At 35.2% G+C, this 26,707-nt stretch overlaps 1 protein-coding gene across 6 annotated transcripts in view; it reads right to left on the bottom strand.

Annotated features, from left to right (window-relative positions):
- Positions 1-26,707, bottom strand: part of ASCC3 (activating signal cointegrator 1 complex subunit 3) — a 289,170-nt gene that overhangs the window by 24,499 nt on the left and 237,964 nt on the right. For 4 of the 6 annotated variants that reach the window (XM_087773468.1, XM_087773464.1, XM_087773466.1 and 1 more), the window contains 3 exons: positions 26,308-26,433; positions 16,873-16,984; positions 16,461-16,595 (listed from right to left, as the gene is read on the bottom strand). In XM_087773468.1, the coding sequence (XP_087629594.1) occupies positions 16,461-16,595; positions 16,873-16,984; positions 26,308-26,433 (373 nt within the window). Of the gene's footprint in view, positions 1-14,236; positions 14,358-16,460; positions 16,596-16,872; positions 16,985-26,307; positions 26,434-26,707 lie in introns of all 6 variants that reach the window. The other 2 variants (XR_015707982.1, XR_015707983.1) reach the window with 2 other exon arrangements.

Here is a 26,707-nt window from a genome sequence, read left to right as displayed (position 1 = left end):
AACACTCCTCTTATTTTAAACAACTTGCCTACTTAATTTCCTGTTTGTGATCATTGACTGTAAGTAAGTGAGGTTCATTTTCTTATCTGCATCATGTAGGTAATTAAAGGAAATTGAGAATGGGTAGTGAAGCTTTTATACAACTGAGAATGAAGCTGAATGGAGGGCACCGAGGTCAGCAGAGTCCATTATATTTTTATGTGAGAGGCCAGTATGTCTGCCCTGTCCTTGTTTGCTTAGTGTAGGCTGGACAGACTACTAACTGCAAATCTGTTTCTCTGATTTGCCCAGCTGTCCTTGAATAAAGACATCTTCCATTGCAAAATGTTAAATGACAGTGATTGACAACTCTGTGATGAACTCTGCTTGTAACCCCCTGCTACTGTTTTCAGGTTGCACAAGAAAAGACAGAATAAAGAAACATCCTTTGTAATCACCTCAAATGGGCCCTGCTGTTCACTCAATATTTTTTCATTTTAGTTTTCCTCTTCATTGTGATTCTCAATCTGTTCTGCAAAGGCTATAGCTTCAACTATTCCCCACAATATATAATATATATTATTTTAGTACATGGTATCTGAATACCGTTCTTACTTCCACGGGTGAGGAAATAGATCAAATTACGTATCGATCATTAATCTTCATTCTAAAGTCAAGAAACTTAATACAAACTTTATAGTTAAACCACAAAGCACTGCTGTGCATCTTTCACTTTCCCTTGTTCTTCTGTTAAATCAGGACTATTGCAGCCCATGTGCGAATAATATGTTTACAAGCACCTACACAGTTAAGCACAACTTGGAGTATACTGGGAGATAACTAGGAATTTTAGCTACGGGTTCTGCAATCATGCATTTGGTAGTCATGTCACATCTCTCTTTTCTATAGGTCTGTGATGGACTTTCCCAATAATGTCTTCTTTTGGGCATTAGAGACTGCTGCATCATTTCGAGGGTGTAAGAGTCCTATCAAACCAACATTTCAACCTGTATGCGATGCAGGGTCATATAGGACACAGTAACTTGCTTTGCCAGTGAGAAATGTCACACGTAGACCTTCATAAACTCGATAGTTACATTTTACAAGGCCAAAGGGCTATTCTGATAATTAAATTCTGTTTCCTGCATAACACCAGCCACAGAATCATCTGAGAGTCCTGTCTGCAACATCGTTTTCCAGATATGCAGCTTATCATCACCCTTTATTTGAATTGTTAGAATTGTTCTAAAAGTAAGCAACTCATCCCATTTTAAAATATATCTTTTGCAGTTTTCTGGTACTGTGAGGCATTTGAGGAGGTCAACTGAACTAAAATTTAAATAAGGTATCCAACATGGCGAGTACAATGCACCATAGGGTTAAAGAAAATTCAGATTTTCCTTCTACCCACAAAATGTTTGGCTGAAATTACTGATTTATAGTGAGAGCTGAACTATAGATGTATACCACATGTAAACCTTCTGAAATGTTTTAAATCTCAAGTAACTGCATCTTGCCGTCTGTCTATGAGAAAGAAGAGGATACTTGTGGAGCAGACAGAAATGGGATCAAGGTGAGCAACTAAAGTAAACTTGAATATTTTAAGTTAAGTTCAGTCATGGGAACAGTAAAACTTATAAAGTTAATGAGTTCTAGACTTTAAAGAGCAGTTGATTAATTTGTAACAATGAGGGTCTAAAACAAACCAAAAATAGTTTCTCACATTCCAGCGTTGAACCAGTAGTCTTTTCTTTAGTGATGCTGTTATTGAAACTACTTTAGAATTGACTGCCTGCCTGTACATTCCTTTTCTTTATATAGGTACAGTGAACCCAAACACACCATATTTTCAACTTTAATAAACCTGCAACGTGTTTTGCTCTCTTTCAAGTTTCTGATGTAGAAAGAAACAAGGGAAAAGCATTCTTAGAAAATTTGATACCAAAATTAACAGTTTTTAAGCTAAAGTATTAAAAACTCTTGCAATAAACCAGTACTAAAAGTAACTACCAGAATAATAAAAAAGGAGAAAAGATAAGGATCGTTTCTAGCTAATTAGTAGTCGCATCCTCTTTACCTGAACCTTGGTTTAAATTACATAAGCTTCTGGTAGTCTGAGTACATGCTGAAGGACTGCAAAAATCATACATTTGTGATAATGAAAAATAAAAAATAAGCTGCAATAAATAAATGTGGGGTCTTTTTTAGAGCTGTTCTGCAATTAACACTAATAAGACATTATGAAGTAAATTTCAGTTCTCTGCTATCAGAAGTTCTAAGGTATGCCAATATGCAATTTATTTTTCCAAGTTAAAACAGCATATTTTGATCTTTAAGTAACTGGATAGGCAAATCAGAAGAATATTATTATATAATTGGCTTTTGTCTTTTATTCCATTGTACAAAGTGCTACAGAGTATTTTAGTGCAACACCCTGACCTGTCACTTCCACATAGTGCAACAGTGTATAGGAAGTAGCTGTGCTCCAGTCTTTAAAGCACTCTGTAACTGTCCTCGTTTGGGTGATACCTATGTTACCCTTAGTGTACAACAGAGAAAAGTAGCATGCTCAAAACAGAGAAGAACAAGCACTGATAGTCTGTGAGTAGGTAGGTAACTGGGTAATAATGTCTTATAATAGATTCACAAATTCTGAATTTTTCTTTGTGGATACTTGAACTTCTGTACTTAAAAACATTTAAAATTATTTCAATTTTTTATATATACATATATACATCCCCATTCATGTGCTGACAAAAACCTCATTTGACCCTGTTAACTGTATTGTAAGGAAAATAAAAAAATTGCTTAAAGTTCCCAAATTAATCTTCCTTTGCCCATACTCTTCCCAAGAGCACAAGACCATATTATGTGACACAATAACGACAGAAGTATATATTATGGAAGTTATTTAAATTAACCAACATATTTAGACTATGTTTTCTTCACATTTTCAAGTGTGAGTTTGATTTATAAGGAAAGACATTAAATTTACAAAGATGTATCCTGGCAGGCAGCTGGAACACAATCAAGCTTAGATTTATATTCAGAAAACATGTGGTTTTCAAAAAAAAAAAAAAAAGAAAAAAAGAAAAAAAGCCCAAACTGACCACATACTTAAAAGTTTTTCAGCTCACTCCAAAAAGTAAAGTAGATTGAAAAATGGAATTGGAGAAGTACTTGCTAGAATTACTGCTCTGAAAATTATATCTGTGTTAGTGATTCCATTATAAACTCCTATTTTAGGGAGTTTATTGGTAGCCTATAAATGTATATGCTTTGGTCTCAGTTTTATGGGACATAATTCAAACTACCAAAGTTTAAAATGTTTGGGGTTTTTTAGTTTTAGATATAAAAGGTCTAGGACAATATCCCTGTTAAAGACAGTTATAAACATATATTACTAGTTACAAGTTTTAAGAACAAACATAATGTATGTTTTCAAGATTCCTATTATAGACAAAAAGAAATGAAAAGTCATTTCTACCAGCTTATTGAAGCCGCTACATAACACAGGGATATTTAGATTGGAAGCCCTCTTTTAGACAGCAGACACTTGCACAAAGAGCTTCCTCGCTCTGTTTTACACATGTAAAAATACACTTTTAAGACAAACTTTGCAGAGGTGATGTTCCAGATTTTTAGGGTCACCTGGCAGGCTCCATTAAGCAACAGAGCAGGCTGAAGATTTGTAGAGATCTTGAAGAGTGGCTAACATGATGCAAAAGAAGAAAACAAAAATTGGCAGGCAAGATTAGGATATATTTACTACATGATACTGTAATTCATCACAGAGACCATTTCTAAATACGCTCCTTGCCTTCATATACCATATAACAGCTCTCCTTGTCTACTGCATGTGAATGTGTCAGGACAATCAAATGGCATCCAGCATATTAGAGCCAACCCTGCAGTGCAGTTCCTTTCCCATGGGGGCTTTCCCATCCCTTCCTTCCAGGCTTGGTGGCTGGCAGGGAGGAAAGGCAGAAAGCAAAGCCCTCTGCCAGCCCCTGCGCCGTGGGGCACGGAGGAGTCAGGACCGCAGCCCTTGGGCAGCAGCTGTCCCTGGCTGCGGAGAAGGGGCTCCCTCTCTGGCACCCATGCCTCCCACTGGGGACTCTGCCTGCCCTAACTCTCCACTCCAGCTTGGGTAATAGGAAAATGATCTTGCCACTTCTCTAGTACTCCATCGGAGTACTCTCCACTCTACTTTTGGAAAAATGACAGGAGGAAAACAAAGATATGCATAGGATGCAGAGCAACATCCAAGGGACAAGGGCTGCTCAGTATCTCTTTGAAACAAATACTAACTTTTTTATTTATTATCTAATTAGTGGTTAATGCATTTTTACAGATAAAAGATGTGTCAAAAAATAAAAAAAAGTAGTATGGAATTCAAATTGTAAACTTAACTCAATTAACTCGGTAGGAGCAAAATAGTGAGGCTGGGCTACCCTGGGCTCTGTCTCTAGATTTAAGACTTAGCAGAGAAGGCATTGGAAATTTCTAGTTGAGCATGAGAAGTTGAAGAGATAAAGTCGTAAAACTCATCAACATGCAGTTATGTAAATCTAGTACTTCTAAAAATTAATTTATAACTATCTTTCAGGATTTAAAATGGTCTCATTTCAGTAATGGACCTACAAACATAGTTTATAAGAACATGCAAGTTAAAAGTTTTTACAATTCTTATAAAGTTCTCACGTTAGTGATCAGAGAAATCATATATAATTGTATTCTCAGACTTCTCACTTTAAACAGACAAGTGTTTGATTTTTGTTTTTAAATAGCTGCATATGATAAACATCACAAATTTTACAATTACAGACATCATAAAAAGTATAAGCTAGGGCAATGAAACAGTTGAGTGATCACTTAAAAACACCCTGAAGGGTTTAGATTTCACAAGTTCACCTCTTACTTAAAACATCCAAACTACAAACTACTGATGACATTCCTGCTGACCAGAGGTCAGGAGTCTGAAAGACCTTTGCCACTGCACACAGAGCAATAGGAGGTCAGCAATATTAGCTACCAGTAGCAGAGAGTGACCCGGCAGATCTGGGAACTTCTGAAGTACAAAGTTAAATTACAGACCTCTGCTTCAGCATGGAGCTGCTAAAAGAAAATGCAAGCATGCTAGCACATGTGAGAGGGAGGATTATATAAAATAACAATAATTTGACATGGGAAAAACATTATTAGCACGTCTATACTAACTTGAAAGTCGATTTCCTTTTTTTTTCCTAAAGTTTCCTAAGCATATCAGAGAAGCTAGGTTTCAGTGTACAGGAAGATACAGTAATAGATAATACAGTAATTGTAATTGGTTTACCAAATGGTAAAAAATACGCTTATAGAACCATTCTGTTTCAGAATAGTTTCCTTTTTAAATTGCATACTTTACTAAAACATATTAAAACAAGGAATGAATTCATGATTTTAAGTCTTAACTCTCACAATCCATATTTCATAAAGTTCATGATCACAATCATAATTCAGTGTTACCTTTTTGGCCAGTCCTAATAAAAACCTTTCTTACAATACATTCATTTTTCCCCCAAATGTGTAGGTACTTTCATAGTATTAAGCTGTACAGCTTTCATAGAGGTGGCTTTAGTTCACTCTCAGGTTTTTAAGTTAAATTATTGATTATAAGTAAGCCTGTAACACTTGCACAGTTTAAGGAAAAATAAACGCAAAAGAAGACTAAAATAGGACAAAAATAAGAGCAAACATCTGAAACTGGTATGGCATACACATTATTCACCTAGAATAAGTTACTTTGACCATAGCAAATAAATATAAATGGAATTGTAGAAATTCCATTTATAAAGTGAATTATAGTGATGTGAGAGAATTATTACGTTTTATCAGTGGAAATGGTATATTTGAGATTTTCACCTCTCCAAGATGCCTGACTTTTCCTATTACTTTTCATGAGAACGCTTTGAACCTGCACATTCTGAATGCATTATCATCACCCTTTTTTTTTTTTATCTTAATACCTAGATGGGGCAGTGACCCACAACTTTCTTCCCCTGTAATCTCAAGTCATATTATAGGAAAGATTTAAAACCGATTGGTTTTGGCTGTACTGAAACCAATGGTATTGCACTAATACAGAAAAGCTTTTCAGTGCATGAACTCAGTAATATGCTAACACAAAACTGGGAAAATCTCTCTGCGTATACATTCAAAAGTCTGATTGTCATGAGAAATCTGCTTCAGTTCCATTTGGACGTTTGTCCATGTTTTGAAGCTGAGCTTGGCTGAATCAGCTGGCTCAACTACTGATTGAGATGATGATAGCAATAAAAATTGTAATAGCAAATCTTGGCACACAGCTTTCCCTGGGAAAGCGATCAGTCATTTTTCATCTTTGGCTTTGATCCTCCATTGGGATCTTCCAGTGCAGAGCCCAGACCCAGGGAAGACGTTAACAGATCCCTGCATTAAGTTAATGCTACTCGGCATGGAGACAGGAGTAAGCGCTACTAATTCTCTATGTGAAATGGGGCCCATACATACTGTATATGTTAATGGCAAGCTGTAAAAGCTCTGTGTGTTGAAAAGTGGATTTCAGATCTACTGACCTGTGGCAGCTTCCCTAGTGGGGAGCCACAAATGCACACTGCTGCATTTTTGTACTGGATTAAATTCCAGATCTAGACTACTATGTGACCAAAGACAAAAGAGAATAAAAAGTTCACAGGCGTGAATACCTGTCATCACATGGTGAAATGACTAGCAGCCTCTGTTCAAGAGAGGCTCAAGCCCAGAGTAATAGAACAACAATATGAACTGGCAGAAATAGATGGGAAACTTGGAAGGTGCCTACATGCACAATGTCTTTTCAGCAAGCCAATGCTACTGGTCTCACTCTGAGCACTTTTAAATTAAAAGAGTTTAATATAATAATAAAAAACCACAACTGTAAGAGGAAGTGACAGCTGCTGCAAGTAAATTTCAATAAGGGTAGCTCCCTGCTGATAAAAACTGGCACGTCTTCACTCATTTTGGTGTAACTATGTGGATTAACATTGCTTGAAAACCTGACCCAATGTTTTGAAGAACTCAAGAGTTACAAGGTAAAGCAGAGACAGAAGACACTGGTAATTACAAGGGTGGGGAAGAGGGCTAATCATGGAGAAAACTAAAAAGTCAGTAAAAGAAAAAATATTTGAAGTCTGTTAAACAAATAGACAATCTGTAAGTATTTTGGTGTGCTTGATTTGAGGAAGTTATATCAACATTTCTGTCATGAATGACCAGAAGTCTGATACAGCGACATGGCAAAAATGCCCTTGTACCACACTTGACCTTAACAGAACATCCCATTACCTGAATGGGACGTACCACGCATTACTAGGGCAGATCTAACCCTTTTTGGATGGCCAGTGACAATTTTTCTTGGTGATGTTCACTGCACGCAAATTTGTGAGAATACTGTAAACTCAGTGTTGCTACACAGACTTATACCATGTCTTTTCTACCTGTAAATAAAGGCATTAATCTAAAATACACTGTAAAAGCTGTATTAAAAAAAAAAATTAGAATGAAAAGATAACTCATGATTAAGAGAGTTGCAGATATTTTGCCTCTGGTGTAAAGTTTTAAGAACTTCTTTTAAAAGACAAAGAAAACAGAGATTTTCAGTACCAGATGTCTAGGAAGATCCCATTTGGATTTGAGCTACTTAAATTTGCAATCATGTATTTATACATCTAACAGAGCTTCTGTTTCCCCTAGAATCTGAAAATTAACTAGCTTTGTAGCATCTTCCTTGATCTGCCACCCGTGCCCTGAGGATTAGAGACTCCACCTGAGCTTGTTTTACAAGCATAACAGAAAAAATTAATCTCTGCTGGCAGCGTTCCCACTGGGATACTGATGAATAATGATATCCCTCTCTTGCTGCCCTCTCAGTCCACTAGAAAAGCCACTCTAACCCAGCAACGTGGAAACTGCTGAAACCATTCCAGCTGTGGATTAGCAGGCAGTCAAGCATCCATCTGTTCTGTGTGAATCAAGAGAAAGCAAACACGCATTCTTATAGCTAAAGAAGTATTAAAAATTAGCATCTTATACGACTGCATATAGTAAATATTAAGACAATCATATACAAAAGAAAAAATAATCTATTATCTACACCTCATGTTGTTTACATTTGCTTGCTGCCTTAAGCAAATGATAAGACAGCTGGAATTCATCTCATTAACCTACAGAATATTGTGCATTCAATGATTTAATATGTTTAAGATAAGATTTCTTAATATCGTATGCATCAGTTGTACCTAAAAATATTTTGTAAGTAGACATGCATAAACATACTAAATAAATATAAGCGAACATAGTAGCATGCCTTCACCTTGACAGATTTGAGACCTGTTGTGACAGGGGATTTTAGCCATTTTCTCACCCTCTAAGGTGAGAGGAATAGACTTGAGATATGTTTCTGAAAACTAGTAGTCTGAATAATCTCTGCTGGCTTGCTAGTCTTTTCCACTGGAAGACAGAAAGGAAAGGCAGGGGGAAGTTGGCATGTGGACAACCCAATCAACTTGGTGATGTCTGATTTGACTCTTCCATGGGAAATAGGACAATGATCTCCTGTAAATTAAGGAAAGCTGTATTTGAGTGTCATCCCAGATAAAAATACTTAGAAAAGTGCATAATTTGTCAGTTTTCACATACAACAATTCCAATATTTTGCCGGATGCCTGGCCCACATTCATTAAGCTGCAGAGGTGAAGAAAATCTGCAACTGTTTGTTCGCTAAAAGCAAGCTTCCTATGCATACCAAATTTACAAATATATATATATAAACACTTTTTCAAATGCTAAAAAAAGTTTTGGCCTTTTGGTAGCAAAAATCCCTCTGCAATTTCTTCTGACATTATAGGTAGCATGAGCTACCTAAGTAACTGTGAAATAAAGCACCTTGTAAATACTAAGCAAATAACAGTAGAGGCCGATTTCTTAAAAGTTCATCTGTCATAATACATAACATCAACATTTAAAATAAAATCCAACCTTCTGAAGCTAGCCAGGTTCCATCAGGAAAAAAAAAAAAGAAAAGAATGAGACAAAGAAAGAATCTAAATGTAAATAGGAAAATACAAGTGCCAGATACTTCATTAAGGACTGATCAGTAATCCTCTTATGTCCTTTTTTTTTAAACTACTATGCTAAAGGAACAATATATGCTGGATACCAGTCTTGTATGATGTAATTATTTCAGCCAAACCAATCCTTATCCTGAAATTTCTGTTCCAATCAGAGAACAAGCTACGAAATGCCATCCTGTTTCTTAAGAGTTTTATAAGTCTGAGCAATAACTTCTTTGCTGACAGAGAAAAACATTTGTGTGCCTTTAAACAGCAGTCAGTGAGGCTGAGTTGGCGTCACTAAGTGAACTGAATTCTGTGAAAACAAATTAATCAGCAATATAATTGTAACTGCTATAATTTATAGTACAATAGTATAATTCTATCAAAAGCAAAGGTAATAACTAGAAACCAGTGCAGACAAAAGAACTGCAGGCTGCAGAGGGCCTAAATTTGCCTATCACGCTTTATTTACAAATTGGGAGGCACAAAGTAGGTAGAACTTGTGCTGACTTGCTAAAGGCACACCGAGCTTGTAAGACTGCCTTCTGGACTAGTTGGGGCACGCAGCTAGAGAACCCACAGCCATTTATCAAAGCAGCATTGCGTATTCTAAAATGTTCAGCTTTACCTTAATAAAGATGCAGTTTAGAAGTTCAGTTTTGTTTCAGTAAACACAAACATTATTTCAACAAATATATTGTATATTTGAAAACAGAGCCATATGACATGACTGCTGAAAAAAAGCCATTTCATCTCCAATATGAATACTTTGCAAAGCATTGGCTGCATGTACACAACTATGCATAGTTTGAAATCTCTCATAATGACGGTGGCTACCAGTCTAACTGCCAAGTGGTAAGTAAAAGACTTTTGTGCTAAAATAAATAAATAAATCAATGGTGTGCAGTTGAATTGCCTGCAACTTTAAGCAGTCAGCTAACCCAAGCTTGCTATCACTGAACTTGCTTCTAGCATATATACCAAGGACAAGCATTGATTTGCCACAGATGGCAGCCAACGTTCACATTTGTAATCACAAGACCAGGGCAGTACTCGTATCTACCCCTGCAGATATAAGTGTAATAGCTTCCCGGTTCATCAAAATAGTTTTTATTGGTATACATGAGTGCTTTGCTGCTATAACTGCATCTATAGCTCCTGTTAAAGGAATTTATTTCCTCATTTTTCTGACAGAAAGAGTTACTAAAGCAGCTGTTTGAAATGGGGATATAGCCTGAGGCTACTGGCTTCCACTGCCACAGCTATATACACTTTCAGAAGTTTTTCCCTTGGATGCTGCACTGCAATCAAAACAAATTTAAAAAAAAAAAAAAGAAAAAAAGAAAAAAAATTAAAGATACTACATTACTTCCAAGATAACAGTTCTCGTCTTATGGCCTACCTCAGCGGAAATGTATGTCAGAAACCTTTAAATTCAACTTTAAAATAGGTATTATTTTAACTTTTCTGAGTATTGATTCAGTTTTTAAAACTAGAAAGTAATGACAGAAGTTAAGTAAGAAGATTGGAAGGAAAAAAAAAGAGATCTGTTAATCGGAGATTAATTAATTAATTAATGGAGATGGGAAGGTTTTATATTTTCTGGTTTTGAATGTAATTCTTTCTTATTGACACCATAAAAATGAAAGACTTATGCCATGTTCAGTTAGCTGTCAGTGGTGGGCATTGTCATCTTAATTTACCAACTGATTGCGCTTGTCTGGAAAGGTGGGTAGCATATGCTGCTTTCAAACTAAAAATCATACAATCATTTGGAAAAAGAAAAACAAAAGAAATGTGTCATGATGTTAGAAAAAAATTACTATATTCAAGTACTACAGCAACATTCAAAACTGCTCCATCTACTGGGACTAGAAAAAAATCAAGACAAATTTAATGTGTGAGTATTCATGTGTGGAAGTACTCTTTCTGCTACGTACAAGATATTTTGAATATACGGGATATAGATGATGAAATTTGGATGCTATTAAAATTCACTGTAGCATTTTGTTTTATTTTCATAAAGCCAAACACAATTTTCAAATTTAAATTATTTTATTAAAGACACTGTGATACTATCTAGATGTTCCAAGTGGGAACTGATGCCGAAATGTTTTAAAATCTTAAAATCCAGAGAATATAGGCTGTGTAAAAATTAAGTAAATGATCCTGGAAATGCCTGTGTTTAGGATGAAATTTATGCATTGAATAGTCCTAGGTATGGATTTATTGTGAAGAAAAGATTTAATGGTAAGAGGTAACAGTTTTCTCCTATTATAAGGGGTCACTAAAATATGCATAATTGCTGAGGCCGGTTCCTATTTGTAGAGTGGCCCCAGCAGTCATGTTCATATTGTTGAGAATGCACGATATATGTGAAATCAAATATGTAAGTTCTTTAAAGGTTAGCATGTAACATAATTGCTTTTCATCTGATATAAAGTTTACATAATAAAGTATTTCTATTCTTGACACTGAAATGCCATATTTAAAAAGAATAACATAATGAATACAGTCTTGCTGTACTTTTATGCCTCGAAGAAAATCATAGTAGCACCTTTATTTCCTTCTAAATTAAATGTAAATGTAAATTTAAACTAGAAAATGACTGGCTTAGGAAGAGTGATCTGATTTTTTTCTGAAATGGCTATAGAACAGAAAACCAGTTTTATATAATACCTTAAAAAAATCAAAAGCAATGTTTCTGCCATGGCTTGGAGAGAAAATATTACATAAACCAGCTCACATTAGCTTGTTCTTGGACAATATTTTTGTAACTTATTAATTCCTCCTTCCCTGCCATCTAACTGGAGACCAGTTGAAAAGATGGTTTTTCACTGAGTCAAAAACCTTTGTGGCCCCTTCATGGGAGACTGAACCAGCAGCTTTAAGACAGAATCCTGCTACGGAAATAAAATTATTTTAGACTGAGAGTGTAAATATTCACAAAGACTCGCATATTTCCCTGGTTAGAATAGAATGTGCCAATGATGATGAACAGAAAATAAAGCTATAGGTTAATTGAGTTACCTAGAATCTCATTGCATAAATACCTAACAGGTAATGAAAGACAGATAAGGCATTAATAACTTTAGTCTTCTGCTATCTATGTATCTGGGATGAAGAGCGCCTGTTTCATGAACCTCTTCTACCTTCCAAATCTGCTACTCCAGCAATGCCAGATTTTCTGCTGAGTTCCAAAATACTTAGTCTAATACAAGCCACTGTAACAAAACTGTGTCACTTATCAGATAGAAATATAGGGAAGAGGTATATGGATACCAAACTTATAAGCCCATGTTTATATCACAGAAAGACGGACACATACGCTCCACTATAACACAAATACCATGTTGCTTTGTCCCTAAGCTCCCCAGTTAGAAAGAAACCTATCTCTTATAACCAGTTTACATGAAAGACAGCAGTAGGCACAAGAAAACCAACCAGTTCTCTCTTGTAGGTAGAATTCAAAAACAGAAATAAGGGACAACATGCAGATAAAACAAGGGATGAAAGATGGTAGTGTTCTCCACTGTCCGGTATGAACAGATATGACAAAGTATTTGCTCTGTAAATAAGAATACTAACCAGATAACCAGATAAGTGTAGTAATAAATCACCAAAAATCATGCAGCTAGTGGATCTAGTCATCACAGTCCTGATCAATCATCAATACAGACCTACTTTCCTCAAGGTACAACAAACCTACATTTGATTTTAAAAAGATTTGTGGTGACTGCTGCTTTAGTACAGAAAATGACAAAAATTACCGCGAAGTATCTCACACTGTTTTTTACCTAGACCTCTGTTTTAATCTCTGCACCTAACTTTCAGAATAAAAGGAAACAGTCTTTAGGTACCTCAGGGAAATCTAGCCTGTCAGTAATAATTCATGAACACTTTCTCATCAATAATACTTAATGCAAGAAGCACCATAACTCAACAGTGATTAAGCTCATTTGGATTACTACTGTCTGAAGCACGGTTAGGAAAGTTTTAAAGAAAGCTCTATGGAAAAACATCAAACATTTTCTCTCAGAAAAATTACAGGTCCACTAGCACAAGTCATTTACAAAAGTAACTGCATCTGAACTTCGCCTGCTAACTGCAAACCCAAGACATTAAACATCTCGAGTACAGATTTACTGAGAGGAGAAGGGAAAGTGTGAGGGGATTGTACTCCACCTATTTGTATCACTTACTACTGTATACTTCCAACATGACTGCGGGGCTGTTCCCATGTGCCATGTTCCTGTCCATGTTATGGATACTGCAACCCCTAAACCATACTGAAAAAAATTCCTTTGATCTTGCAAAATGCTGGCAGATGATCAAATGAAAAGATAAAATAAAAACAGAGAAAAGAACAGATACTGGAGAAGACTATGAATGGCCTTGACTACTAAGTGGAAACAAATCTTGGTATCCAGTGACTTTTTTGAGAGACCCATCAGCACTAGAAAGAGGATGACTCAAAACTACTTTTTCACATGAATCACAAAGATTCATTGATAATTCATTGGTGAATGATCCTGAATTCTGAACTCTCCCATCAGCATGGCAAAATATCAATCTGAAACTCAAAATCCCTTACTCAATCTCAGATTTAAAACCCTTAATATGATCATAAATTTAATTTCTGAATTCTTGAATGCAATCTTGCTTTTTTCCTGGTTTTGTTTTAAACAAGCTTTTGCTCCTTTTTGAGTTACACATTGCCAATTTGGTAAAAACTTGTATATATCCCATTTCAAACCCACAACATCAGTATTTTCTTTGTTACAATTGTACACTTCTGCCTTCCTTATGTACATCAGACATCTTGTAAATGTCTAAAGGTTTGCAATATTATGAACAATGCCAACAAAAAAAAGACCCACATGTCACATCTAGAAAATCCTGCAACTGCAATTGAGAAATGTTTTGGATGATTATTCTTAAATAACACAGTCCAAAATTCAAAACTTTAAAACTGAGTGATCAGCAGAATAATCACAATTATAATTATGTTTTGCAATGATAATAGGCCTTTTTGTACTATAGCTACAGCTTTCAGTTCCAGCATCATTAAGAGATTCTTCAAATTACTTTTTAAATATCCTTCTCCCTCAGGATTTTCACTTATACCTAATTAGACTACTTACCCCATGCCATGTAATTCCCTATTGCCAAAACTGCTAAATGCTTCAATAAGAAGGAGGAGGGCACCAGCGGAGCAAGGCAGATGTAATGTCATTGGTTAACAATAGAGGTGTGAAGCAACTGCTGTAATTATAAAACTCATTAATTCACAGTGTTTAGGGGAAAAAAAAATCCTTGGCAATAACTCTGTTGAAATGGCAAGTGTTCTTTTTAACACTACATCAGACTGAAAAAAACCTTTCAATTTACACCTTCAACAAGACAGAATAGTAATTCCACTAGTAATTATGAAAATCAACATCTGCATAAAATGTAAGGAAAAATTGTCAGGTATAATGGCATCCAGCATTTATACATCCTTTTCATCTTTCAAATTGACACATGTGGCACATTTTGACCCCTAACCGTTTTTATTTTTAGTCTCATTCCTCTTAAGACTGTAAATGGACAACTTCCAAGACTCTATTTCCAGAAAAAAAATAATTAGAAAGAATTAAAGCAAGATTAATGAATTTTAAATGTTACAATCTCTGCCCAACAGTAGAGTCCTAGGTTTCATCTACAACAGAAATATTTGCCATTTACCTTTGTGCTTCATGGATGGTGGCTATTCAAAGAGATGAGGAGCCCTGACATAAGATAGGCAGCACTAGGTTCTGCTTCCATCATTCATCTTCCATATGCTGCTCACTAGCTTAGGCAGTGTCACGAAATGTCCCCCATCTCTGCTAAAGCTATTCTCAATCTTTCCCTGACCAAATTTGTCTGAAAAAAAATTCTGAAGTTTCTAGGTGGGGAAAATTTTGTCTAGAGAGAAGAGATTTTAAAGAGACAGCAGCTGGAGTAAAGCTCTCACCTTGAATACTCAACATTATATTATTTAACTTCTGTTCACTAGTGGGTATTTCTTCCTAAAATTTCAGTTATTTTACATACAGTATATATAGGAATTGTGGTTGATTATCATTTTGACTTCAGCCGAATACACTGAATTTCATTTCATATAGTTTGCAATGTTTTCTGACAACAGAACAACAGATATTGCAGGGTCAGTGATACCAATTCGCCTATTTAGGCTGTCTAACACTTCCCATTATGAAAGATTACTATGGCCTTTATTTCTGAGCTGTAACACTCCGAATGTTTGCAGTAGGTGATTTAAATTTATCAGAAAGAAAGTCTCTGTACTAGAAAAGTGGCTTTCCTAGTGTCATAAAATGCTGATCAGGTTTTGTTGAGATGCAAACTGTTGAATAGCTCTATTTTTATTTTTCTTCTTGTATTTCTCCTCAGAGAAGTTTTGGCAGCATGTCAAAATAATAATGAATATAAAAGTAACATACATAAATACTATAAGACAGGACTCTAGATTTTGAAGTTAACACTTGGAAATCAGAATATTAAAGAATTTGGGCCACTTGTATAATGTATATAACAGAGACTATAATCATAAGTGGGCAGAAATAAGTTTTCCTGGATAATATTCAGGCACTCCTTGTTTTCAAATATGTACGTACAAGTGGAGTTATACCATTTTGAAAATGAAGATTTTGTAGATATAACTACTCAAGTACTTATAAAGGAAAATGGAGTAAAACCTGATTCTTTTATGATGAGAATGTAATACTATCACGCTGCATTGTACACCCTGTCTCCAGATTTGTACCCTAAAATCTTTTGCCTTGCATTGCACTTCTCTACTACACAGTCACTAGACTAACTGTATGAGCTGGCATTATTGCAGGTTATGACCTCAGGGATTGTAAGGTGGCTGGGAGAAGGAAGAGAAGGCATTTTAGGAAACAGGTCTTCCCCATATGTCTCCCTCACTTCTTAAAGCAGCTGTATCTTCCCGATTGTCCCAGTGCAAAGTGATGGCCCTGGTACAGATTTTGGATGTTGATATGCAATTATTATTCTGGCATTTTAGTATTATACCTAACTTACTTAGAAAAAACTAAATATCAGATTTGTATAGACCTTGAACATTATAAAGGGACATAAGAAAAGAAACAGGTATATCCAGTAATTTTGATGTATTGATTAGATGAAAGACTTGAAACATCAAAAATGATTCAGGTATATTACTCAAAACAACAAAAAATGAAATTACAGATCAGGGAAGAAAGGCCTTTCTTAATTTTGGGGTGTTTTTTCAAACACTTGTAAGTGTCTTTAAGAGTCACGAGTTACGTATATTTAAATTAAGAAAATATCAGCACTTACTGTCAGAATTAAGAGCAATTCTTCAATGTTGCTTTCAGGTTTCAACTGATCTTTGAACATCCCAATAGTTGGATGCTTCAAATAGTAATAGGAAGCAATGCGGCCATATGTCAGAGGTTCAATGCTGCGATTATCCTGTTAGAAGAGGAATCAAATATACGGGGTTCAATATAAGTGATTCCTACAAAACTGTGAAATATTTTAAGACTACTTTATAAAAGAGAACAGCAAAAATGACTTAGCATCATAATTTAGCTGCAACCCCAATCAAGCTCAGTTTTCAATGTATGTCTTACGAACAGCTCCATAGACAAACTCCTTAACATCTCAAATCAGGAGCATGTATCTTGCTGTTCCCAACTTTTAGGAGTATGTATCTTACTGAATCTTGTAAGGCACAGATTAGTCTTACCTCCCCAATTTCAATACAGTAGGAGCATTCCAAATCAAACAGGGATTTCTCAACAAGGTTTGAGAGGTACTTATTCATAGTGTCATGGCTCACATCATCCAAGTTATAGTAACTAGATAAATTGAAAACAGATGCATTACATGAGTACTTTTTACACTCTGAAGATTTTTAACAATAACGTCTTGTAGGAAAACTTACAAGGCTGCTATAATACACACACATACTTGGAACAGCAAATATCCACATTAAACAATTAAACACAGAACTATTCCCTTATATAGTCTAACAAGAAATTAATGATTCTTAAATGGTTAGTGGGAGTAACCAACATAATACAAGCATGTACATAAGGAAAGATGGTAATTTATCTGTCTATTAATAGAAAGCTTGATACAAACAGAACTGGACTGGCTATATTTTGTTAGTGGGAAAATTCTCCTGATTGCATAAATATATTTTCCTGATCCTATAAGTATGAAAGTGAACAAGCAATAGTAACACAAGTAACAGTATTTTAACTTCAAGAAAATGGAAGGAAACCCACCAAGGATAGCAACTGGTCTTACATCCTGGAACTCTGAAAATAAAAACTAGACATATAGTGATATCTCTTGAAAAAGTAACCTTGCACCAATCCAAATGCTGGTGTTTGTTGTTATATTTCTGTGTCATTTTATTCTCAAAGTTAAAATTGCTAAAAAAAGGAATAGGGTATTTGTCAATGTGGTTACCTCACATGTTCATTTTCAGGTAAAATTGTTTAGGTAAACTATATAGAGTAACAATGGTTCTTAGTTACCTGTATGGAGGAAAATATTTATAAAGTGTGCCAAAACATATTGTTATGCCAGCATATAAAAAAGACGCAGTGACTGAAGTTTGCACTCCTTAACTGCAGAACTTAAGCTGTATTATAAGATTCTTACTCACACAAACTAACATAATTTCAGGGAGAGCTTTTACCTAGAAAACTCCAGATAAAAATGTAGTACGAACTTGTGTCCTAGATTCAACAAAGGCACCGATTCAGAAAGTAACAATTAAGTTCAATGAGCAGTAAAGAAAAACTGAGCATGCTCAGAAAGTTTAAAAATTCTGAATACAAGCAATTAAATCATGCAATTTCAAAGTGGAATTCAAGCAAACAAAAAAATTTGATTATTTATTGAAATGTTAAAAAGCACAGTAAAAAAGGTTCTCCTGCTTATTTAATTCTGTAAAATACTGTTGCACAAACAGACTACTGAGATTGCTGCAACGATGAAAGATGCTCCTTTGTTCATACTGGCTGCTTTACTAAAATTTCCTACTGTTACAATGTACTCAGCAACCCCACTGGAAACAACAGCACATGCTGTAATGGAGAGTAGGTTCTTTCAGTGTTATTTTGTGCAGGTGAACAACAGGCTGCAAAATACTGTGCTGAGATTCATTTTATCTGATTTTACATAGTTACAGCTACACCTGAGTTAGTCTCTTTAACTCCCTTTACTGCCAACAGAGAAAAACGTGCTCTTGCAGAATGCTATTCATCTGAAGTATTTTATATATCTGCTTTAGGATGCGGTGAAATGTAATCACTGACTGGAAAAAAAGAACTTTAGACAATGAGTTCAGTTGTTGATGCTATATTTGGGCAGATGAATCCCATTCTCTGACTTAAGCTCTATTTCATTTACTGTAATGCTGCTGTTAGCAAATTTCAAAAGATGGAATTGCGTTTTTAGATACTACAAGCATCCTTCCATGACTGTTTCGTTAACAGAATCTGATTTGCATTATTATTTTCTTAAAGAGAGTTTTTAACATTTATCTTTTTGAATTGCAATAGCATAACTGAAAAAAGCCTGCATGCTAAATAGCAGTACAGTCATTTCCAGATTTTTTCTCTTGTTATTAATCCCAAATTATGGAGTTAATTCTCTGGTGCTTTGAATCTTCACTTATAATTGGGTAAAGTTGGAGTAAAACACTCCTACCATAATAAAAAGATTAAAAAAATCTGTTCTGATAGCAGGAAACAGTCAGCTATATTAGACAACAACAAAGTGTATATATATATGGCAGTGGAGTTTTCAACTCTGTGATATTTTATATGGATTCATGCTGAGATGATCTCAAATATTTAAAACATAGCTATTGTCCAAAACCAAACCAAACCAAAAGAAATATTTATATTGACTAAAAAAGTTTTGTATGGTAGACAGCCATACATTATCAGCCTTATGCAAAGAAAACTTATTTGTAGAAAAAGTACTCTAACGTTGTTTTCAATACAACTTGATTTTCATGAGCCTCCTTTTAAATTTACTGAAGTAATACAATAGTGATAAAAAATGGTCAATATTTCCATCTGTACTTTTTATCTGCCTGACACCGTAACACCGAACACATTTAGATTCTGTTTATTAGTGGAAATTGCTTTGTAACATTTTATTTACCTTCTGAAAATAATCGAGCAAATGAACCACGTAACTTGTTTAAGGATGTGAAAAGATTTTTTTTTTTATACATCTAAACCGCTAATGATTCATTAGTATTTTTCTCTAAATTGACTACAACACTACTGAAATGATTCTAATTAAGGCACTTTGTTGTCACGGTATGCAGACTTTCACCGTATCATTGCAGCACTATTATTTGCAGTACCACAACATTGATGATGAACACTGATAAAACAAAGGAAGAGATATGGGCAATACACTGAAATTCTTTTTTGAGACTGAAATTTAAGACAGTAATTCAAACAGATTTTATCTTCTGCTCTGCCTGATTTGCAGTATTTCACACTGAAGTCATAATCATAAAAGGCATTATAATGCCTTTTAAAAACCATGTGAATTTTAAATTTGCTGATTTTGGTAATTTTTTTGTCAGAGGAGTAAATATATAGCTGCCTAGTCCAAATAAAACAATGTAAAGAAAAATCTTAAATGGTTTGTAATCTTGAGTGAAGTGGTACCAGTGTGTTTTAACTACTATCTATAATGGGGTAAATATAATTTTGAGCACACCCACAGGAGCTTCTTGGTCACTCAGCACATTTTCCCCTAATAAAAAGCAAAGCCATTCATCTAGAAAGACTACGTTAAAATCATTAGCGAAAACAAAGGTATCGTGACATTAGACGGTATTTTGAATGCACAGGCATAAATGCAAGTTGAATTTTGCATGTTGGTATGCTCCAAGTATAAAAACTGCATTGTATGAGAGTTCCTCTATGAAGCTATATTACCTAACTATTTAATTACAGATAAAGAATAAAAACAATGCAGTTTCATGCTCACTGCATTGAATCATCTAGTCATTATTTTCCCTTTGCTATAAACAGCCAGCCTACCTTTTTATCAGCACACCATTTCATTTATTTCACAGTGAAGCCCAGTTTCACAATAATTGACTTGTCAGAAGCTCTAATTTATGAGGCTGGGCTCTGTAAGCCTTCTCCTATATTGGACTCAACCTGCACACAAGCAGGGTTGAATATTTACAATGCTGTTAACAGGTGCTGAGTTGTTTAATGATTCTAATAGCCAGAAGCGTACTGAGAAAGCCAGCGGGATCACAATTACAGGCTGAACACAACAATTACTTGTCCCCTGAGAGGTGTGAAAGTCAAAGGCAGTTTTATCCTAACAGCATCTAGCACATGGGCTAGACAGGCTAACTTCCATTAGTAGTCCATTGGGAAAAAGCAATAACAAAACCCTAGGTATCATAACAATTTACAAAGTATGTAAAATTTAAACAATCAAAAACTGAAGGAACTTTTTATTGTCTTTTAAATAATATATTTAAAACCCCAAACCTTGTAGAGCTTAGCAAGAACAACAAACCGTGAAACGTGAACTTATTTCTCTAATCTAAGGAAGTGTGGAATTTCATCAGCTGAGAAAGACAGAGAGACGTGCAGGAACATAAAATGTAGATGAAGTTACACAAAACATTTAGGATTTAATGTGAATGGTGGCAATCATTTCCTGTTTAGCTTATGTAAACCTGACCCGAGATCTCTCTGGGAAATTTTTCATCAGCCTTGAAATGGTCCTGCTATAACTGTCAATGCTGTGAAGTCATTTGTTACAGCACCATGTTTTTTATGTTCAGATTATACGGTAGTAATAGTGACACACATAATGAAAATCGGTGGCAGAGTCAGCCAAAAATATTAAAAGAAAAAACTTGCTAGCCAGAAGGCCTTTTGAAACAAATGCACAAAAAAGATGATGCTACAGCATTCACTTGATAGCAAGAAAGTGTGCTTTCTGAGATTTTGTAGTCCTGAAAGCAGAATTTTGTTATGCACAAGTGTGGGGGAAGCACAGATAGTCATTTTTGTAAATCGCTTTACTGCAGTCGTCAGTTGTGTTTACTTTCATCAGCTTGTGGCCTTCAGCAGCTGCCATCTTTAAATGGTACCATGGAAATGGTACTGAGTGTATGGCACAACTGATGGACCTTCATAGCCAGAGAGCTATGAACGAATGCACCAACTCACTTCTGTTGTTAAGGCATCACTGACTGTCTCTGGAGTCTGTAACTGGCTTGCTAAAATGCATTACAGCATGCAAAAATGCTGCACACAGTAATCTCTATCTGTATTTTACTTGTATCGTATTTTCTTGCATTCATATATTTGCTTATGCCACATATGAGAAATAGATACATTGCTATCTTTAATCAGTTTTTAGTACATTGTACATTGCGGTTATTTAGGAAGATCAAAAAAGAGTCCAGTCTTTCTGACATCAGCAAGTACTTGCCTCCACAGCAGTGCTTTTAATTAAAATATTTACAAGAAAGTTTACCTCCTAAGATGCATTCATAAAATGAGAAATCAGAGGTAATAGGCACACATAAATTTGCTTACATATTGACTGGGCATTTCTTTTTCCTATGATATATTCCAACAGATAGATAATTTGTACAGGTAAATCATAGCCAAGAGTAGGAAGACAATTATGTGACTTTGCTATCTGAACGGGGAGATATGGGGCCTTCAGCTTTGCATTCTCACCTAAGACTGCAGGAGACTGGGGAACAGGAGGCAGCTCAAATACTCAGCAGCCTGGGGCTTCCCAGTCTGAGAGAATCAGAAAAACTTTATTCATGTGAATAGTGTGATAAAAGCATACAATGAACCACATTCCTGTACTTTTCACATCACTGTGACCCTAATAATTTAAAGGAACAAGCTCTTGTTATGAAATTCATAATAATGGCTATAGCTGTTATTTATGATATATACATGCACACAGATCTAAATGTGATGTGTGTTTACCAATTCGAAATATGGATATTGGTAATTACTGCAGTGTAATATACCTGCACCTTCTTAGCTTCTGTTCTTAGTAGCTACTGCCAAACTTTTCCATTTTATCTCTTAATCTTAGCTAATTTAACTTTCTTCAGTAATCCCCCCTGATATAATTCCAAACTAGCCCTAAAATTCTGAATAACTGATTTTGTCACTGAAATTATTCTGTCCTGACTGGCTGATATTAGCTGTCACCTAGATACCAGAAACTATATTGGAACAGTATATAATCATAATTTTCATTCAGATGTTTTATTCACATGTTATTAGACATGCTCAGCTAATCACACTGAGAAAAGGAAATTTAAAGTAAAATATAAATGTATGATGATAAGAGCATCAGTCTGAGGTAATTTAATTGTAATTTATGCTATATTATTCTTTCACTCCAGAAAACTTCGTAGGACTGACATAAAGTGAAAAAAACCCCCTTAATAATAATTCTCAGAATGAATTAATAAAACAATTTTTTCAGGTCTTCACAAGGAATTTACACAGAAAACTGATTTAATAAGTGTGCATGTATACACACACAGACTCTCATATATATTCATAAGTATATAAAAAACCACACACATTTTAACAGTGATGTGATATGTGCTCTCAGAATATCTAAAAATTAACTTTCCAAATGAAAGCTGATTCTGCTTAACTTTACATATGTTGTAAATTTCTATTTCTCTTTTACTACACATGTATCTGGAAAATATCATAACCTGATTTACAGAAAATATTTCCCATAGCCATTTCTCTTTTGTAGAAAGTTGCAGATTATAATCTTTTGTAAGGGTAAAAAAATGACATAGTCAAGGAATTTTAGCCAAGGAAAGGAGAGAGACAAGCCTCTCAAAATAGCTCCTTTCAAAGAACAGGGCACTTTGCTGATCTGTCTTGTATGATTTTAACTAAGTAAAGAATCTATCGACTGAAGTTGTATGAGGAAAGGAAAACACGTTTTAGTACTGCACTGAAGCAGCACAGGAACTTTGACTTAATGTGCAGATTCAAAAACCTCTACATTTAGGAATAATTGCTTTGGTGGAGGTAAAGAACAGGGAAGAAACTCTGGATATTGAGACTGATACACTTTGATAAACAGTTTTATTTGGGCCACCCCTTTCATATGCACATCATCTCTTGAACAACAAGACATGACTAGTCAGTATGCCCCTGAGCAAAACTAGCACTTGGCTACTCCACTCCCCCAAATCAACAGCTCAATTACTCCTCTTAACTAGACAGTTAAAACCCATTTCACAGATTTCAGATACAGGAGTTCATCAAACAAGAAAATTAAAATGGTTTGATGAAAAGAAGTATTGTAACATGCAAAGATTTTCAACACCACCATTAAAAAAGCCATTATTACAAGTCTAACAAATTATCTCAAGCGTGCCAGAAAAACTTTCGTAATGACTGCATGTTTAGAAGAAACCTGGACAATTAGAGCAAAAGGATACTTTGATCTCTATCTCACAACAAAGGTAGATGAACATTACTTAAATAGTACAAATTGTAGGCATTCAGTAAGGCATTTCATGATACTGGATTGGAATACAATGATCCTAGATTTGTTTATGCAGCTTTAATATACAAGTAGCTAAAACTGGCAATAAATGAGAATATAAATCTTCTGCATATTATCTAAGCCCATTATTTTGGGGATTTACAGCATCACATGCAATGACTTTCATGCCAATGAATCCCAAGGCAATTTAGCAATCATGCATATGGGAATTACTTATTCATCGCTAAGGTACAATCACCTGCTGGCTGGAAAATAGTTCTTGTTTCACAGTGGAGAGAAAGTCAACAAAATTGCTTCGGGCAGGACATGATAAAGAACACTGTATCAAGTGACACTGAGTAGGTATTGTGTAACTACGCAAACCAGAATTCAGCCACTGTGCTCCTACTCTTGTGAAAAAAATAAACCCTAAAACCTTTGGATTATTAAGGACCACAAATAGTTCTTGTTTGGTAATATCCATCATTTCATATGCTCATCTATGGCACAGTAAACTCCATTACTATATTGCAATTTATTCAAAGTTATCTCAACTATCACTGACTTCTCTTCGTAAAACTCTTCAGTTTTCCTTTGATGTACCTCATTCAAACACTGACCACACTGGAACTGCTTGGCTTGCAGGAGGTCTGAAAATACCACAGATAGTAGGTCCAGGAACTGGACTCTACTAACTGGCTAGTTTAGTAACTTTGGACGAAACTTAATAGAATTTATTGTCATGTCAAAGAATGGAAAGCGTGCATATCCATTGCATTTGCACTTGGTATCTAGAAGTGGCCTCTTTGACAGAGTCAATAATGTCCTTAATTTTTCTCCTTGCATGACTGAGTACAGAAGGAATGCTGAGTACCTCCATGTGGATGAGACAGGGGGTGAAGCAGCACAACTTGTGAACTGTTCCAGCCTGCATGTGTGGCGTTCCAATTAAAGACTCCAATTTCATTAGAAACTTAAATATGCATTCCTATCCTGCCGTTATGAACATGACTAGTCAAGATCTGTTCGTCTTGTTTCTCACTACAAAGCCTCTGCATCTCACTAGGAAATATAGTGGGATTTCCACCCCCCCCTCCCCAACTTTCTTCACACAATCCTCTCAGAATAGCAGAACTTTTCCTTAAAAGTTATTGTGATAACTTCAGATTTAGCTTTCCGTAACACTGCACATTAAAGAAACTGCTGAGAAAAAAAGACCATCAGTAAACATGCCAACCTCATACTCCAGTGGGAACCTTCTTTTATATTGGGAAGAGCTTGCCTATTAAATCAAACGACTAAATTTCTATATTCTACACTTACCTTTGGGCTATATGTTGTGTCTTAAAAATCTGCCTACCACTGATACCATGTGATCAAAGCTTGCCAAAGACAAATCAACAAAATCCCTTTAACACAGCAATTTAAGAGCAACACATTTTAAAATAACATTACTTAATTCTTCATACTAAAAAAGAATAGTGCCTGCAGTGGCACAGTTTTTAACATTAGTTGTAGTATGGATCATGTGTAAATTCCAAAGTCATACAACTAAACACAGCTTTATCTAACCTAGACAAAACCAGAATTTAGCTGTTTGTCACTCTCAAGGGAGAAATACCTTCCACATAAATGTATTCATTTTGTTAGTTATGAAGTGAGAGAATCGAATATGTTTTCTTTAGTTTGCAGTTCTAACACTTTGCATTTTTTATTTCCCAAGAACATTAGATGGAAATTTTGTTTTGTGGGAGATTCTCAGCATAGGAGTAGATGCAGAATTCAAAACTAATGAAAACTAAAAAAGAATTAAAGGAAATTATTTTATCACCTGCAGGCTCCCACCAGCAGTTGCCCATAAAGAACCCAGCTGAAAATTCAGCCAAATGTTGTGGACATTAACATGATTTCAGAAATACAACACTCTGGAGTACATCAAGAAATATTTAGTGCTATAAATGCCCAGTTCTTTATTTTCCACATTATTTTTGTGGGTGAATGATCACATGAAAGGTAACATACCATTTACCAAAAACAATGTTGTGGCAAAGGCAAGCTACATTGCTGGAACAGCTCAGAATGATCTGCATACCAGCTGGAGCTAGGCAGGATGATAACAATCATTGAAAATATTGCACACATGGTTTCACCAGGATCCCCTAATGAAAGTAAACTTTATCACAGAGAAACAGCTGATAGCTATTTTCTCATTTATTAGGAAAATCCAGGTCTTAATAGATTTTCTACAGAAAACTGGGCAGGACATATCAATGTGGTAGCTAAAAAAAAGTAACACATTATAAATACAATACCTAAAGGAATGTGATAATCTGGAGTTTTATTTTAGGGATGCCAATGTAGCCCTCTCAATAAGGCTGTTTTATAGTTGTCACTAAATTGTAAAATTATCTGCCAAGAAATCCATTTATATTTAGAGAAAAAAATTATTAAAAAAATGTGCACACAAGTTTTATTCCATGTGTGGGCCAGTAATGCTCTTACATTGGAGACTGCTAAGTATGCTAGGCTCCAACAGCAGTGGGATCACCTTTGGATCAACTCTACCCTCAAGTTACCTTTAGATTAAATTGCATTTGTATTCTATACTCACGTTGGGTTCATTATAAGTCGACGGAAGAAATAAGTCCAGGTGATATAATCCATTGCATCCTGCTTAGAAGTAATAGTTCCAGCAGCAATTTCAGCATTCAAGTGGTCAGCCAGCACTTCTAACAAGCTGAAGAACAGAAAATAAGAGGACTTAGCTGACTTTACAATCACAAAGACAGGTAATATATTTTGTAGAGTTATGCATTAAAAGGTTTATTACTTTTAATCTGAAAATATTATATATTTATCTTCCAGTAAAAGAGAAGAGGGGGAAAAAGGGGAAATGTAATTGCAAGGTCAGTCATCTTCTTTACATGATAGCGGAATGAAGCTCAAATTATTTTTTGATTGAACCAAGAATGTGCAAGTTTAAGTCATTCATGGAATGTATTCAGATGGAG

The sequence above is a fragment of the Nipponia nippon genome, unplaced genomic scaffold (assembly GCF_047370975.1).
Source record: "Nipponia nippon isolate SJK-2023a ecotype South Korea unplaced genomic scaffold, ASM4737097v1 scaffold_4, whole genome shotgun sequence".
NCBI classification, from domain to species: Eukaryota; Metazoa; Chordata; class Aves; order Pelecaniformes; family Threskiornithidae; genus Nipponia; species Nipponia nippon.
This window is presented reverse-complemented; position numbering and strand designations above follow the sequence as displayed.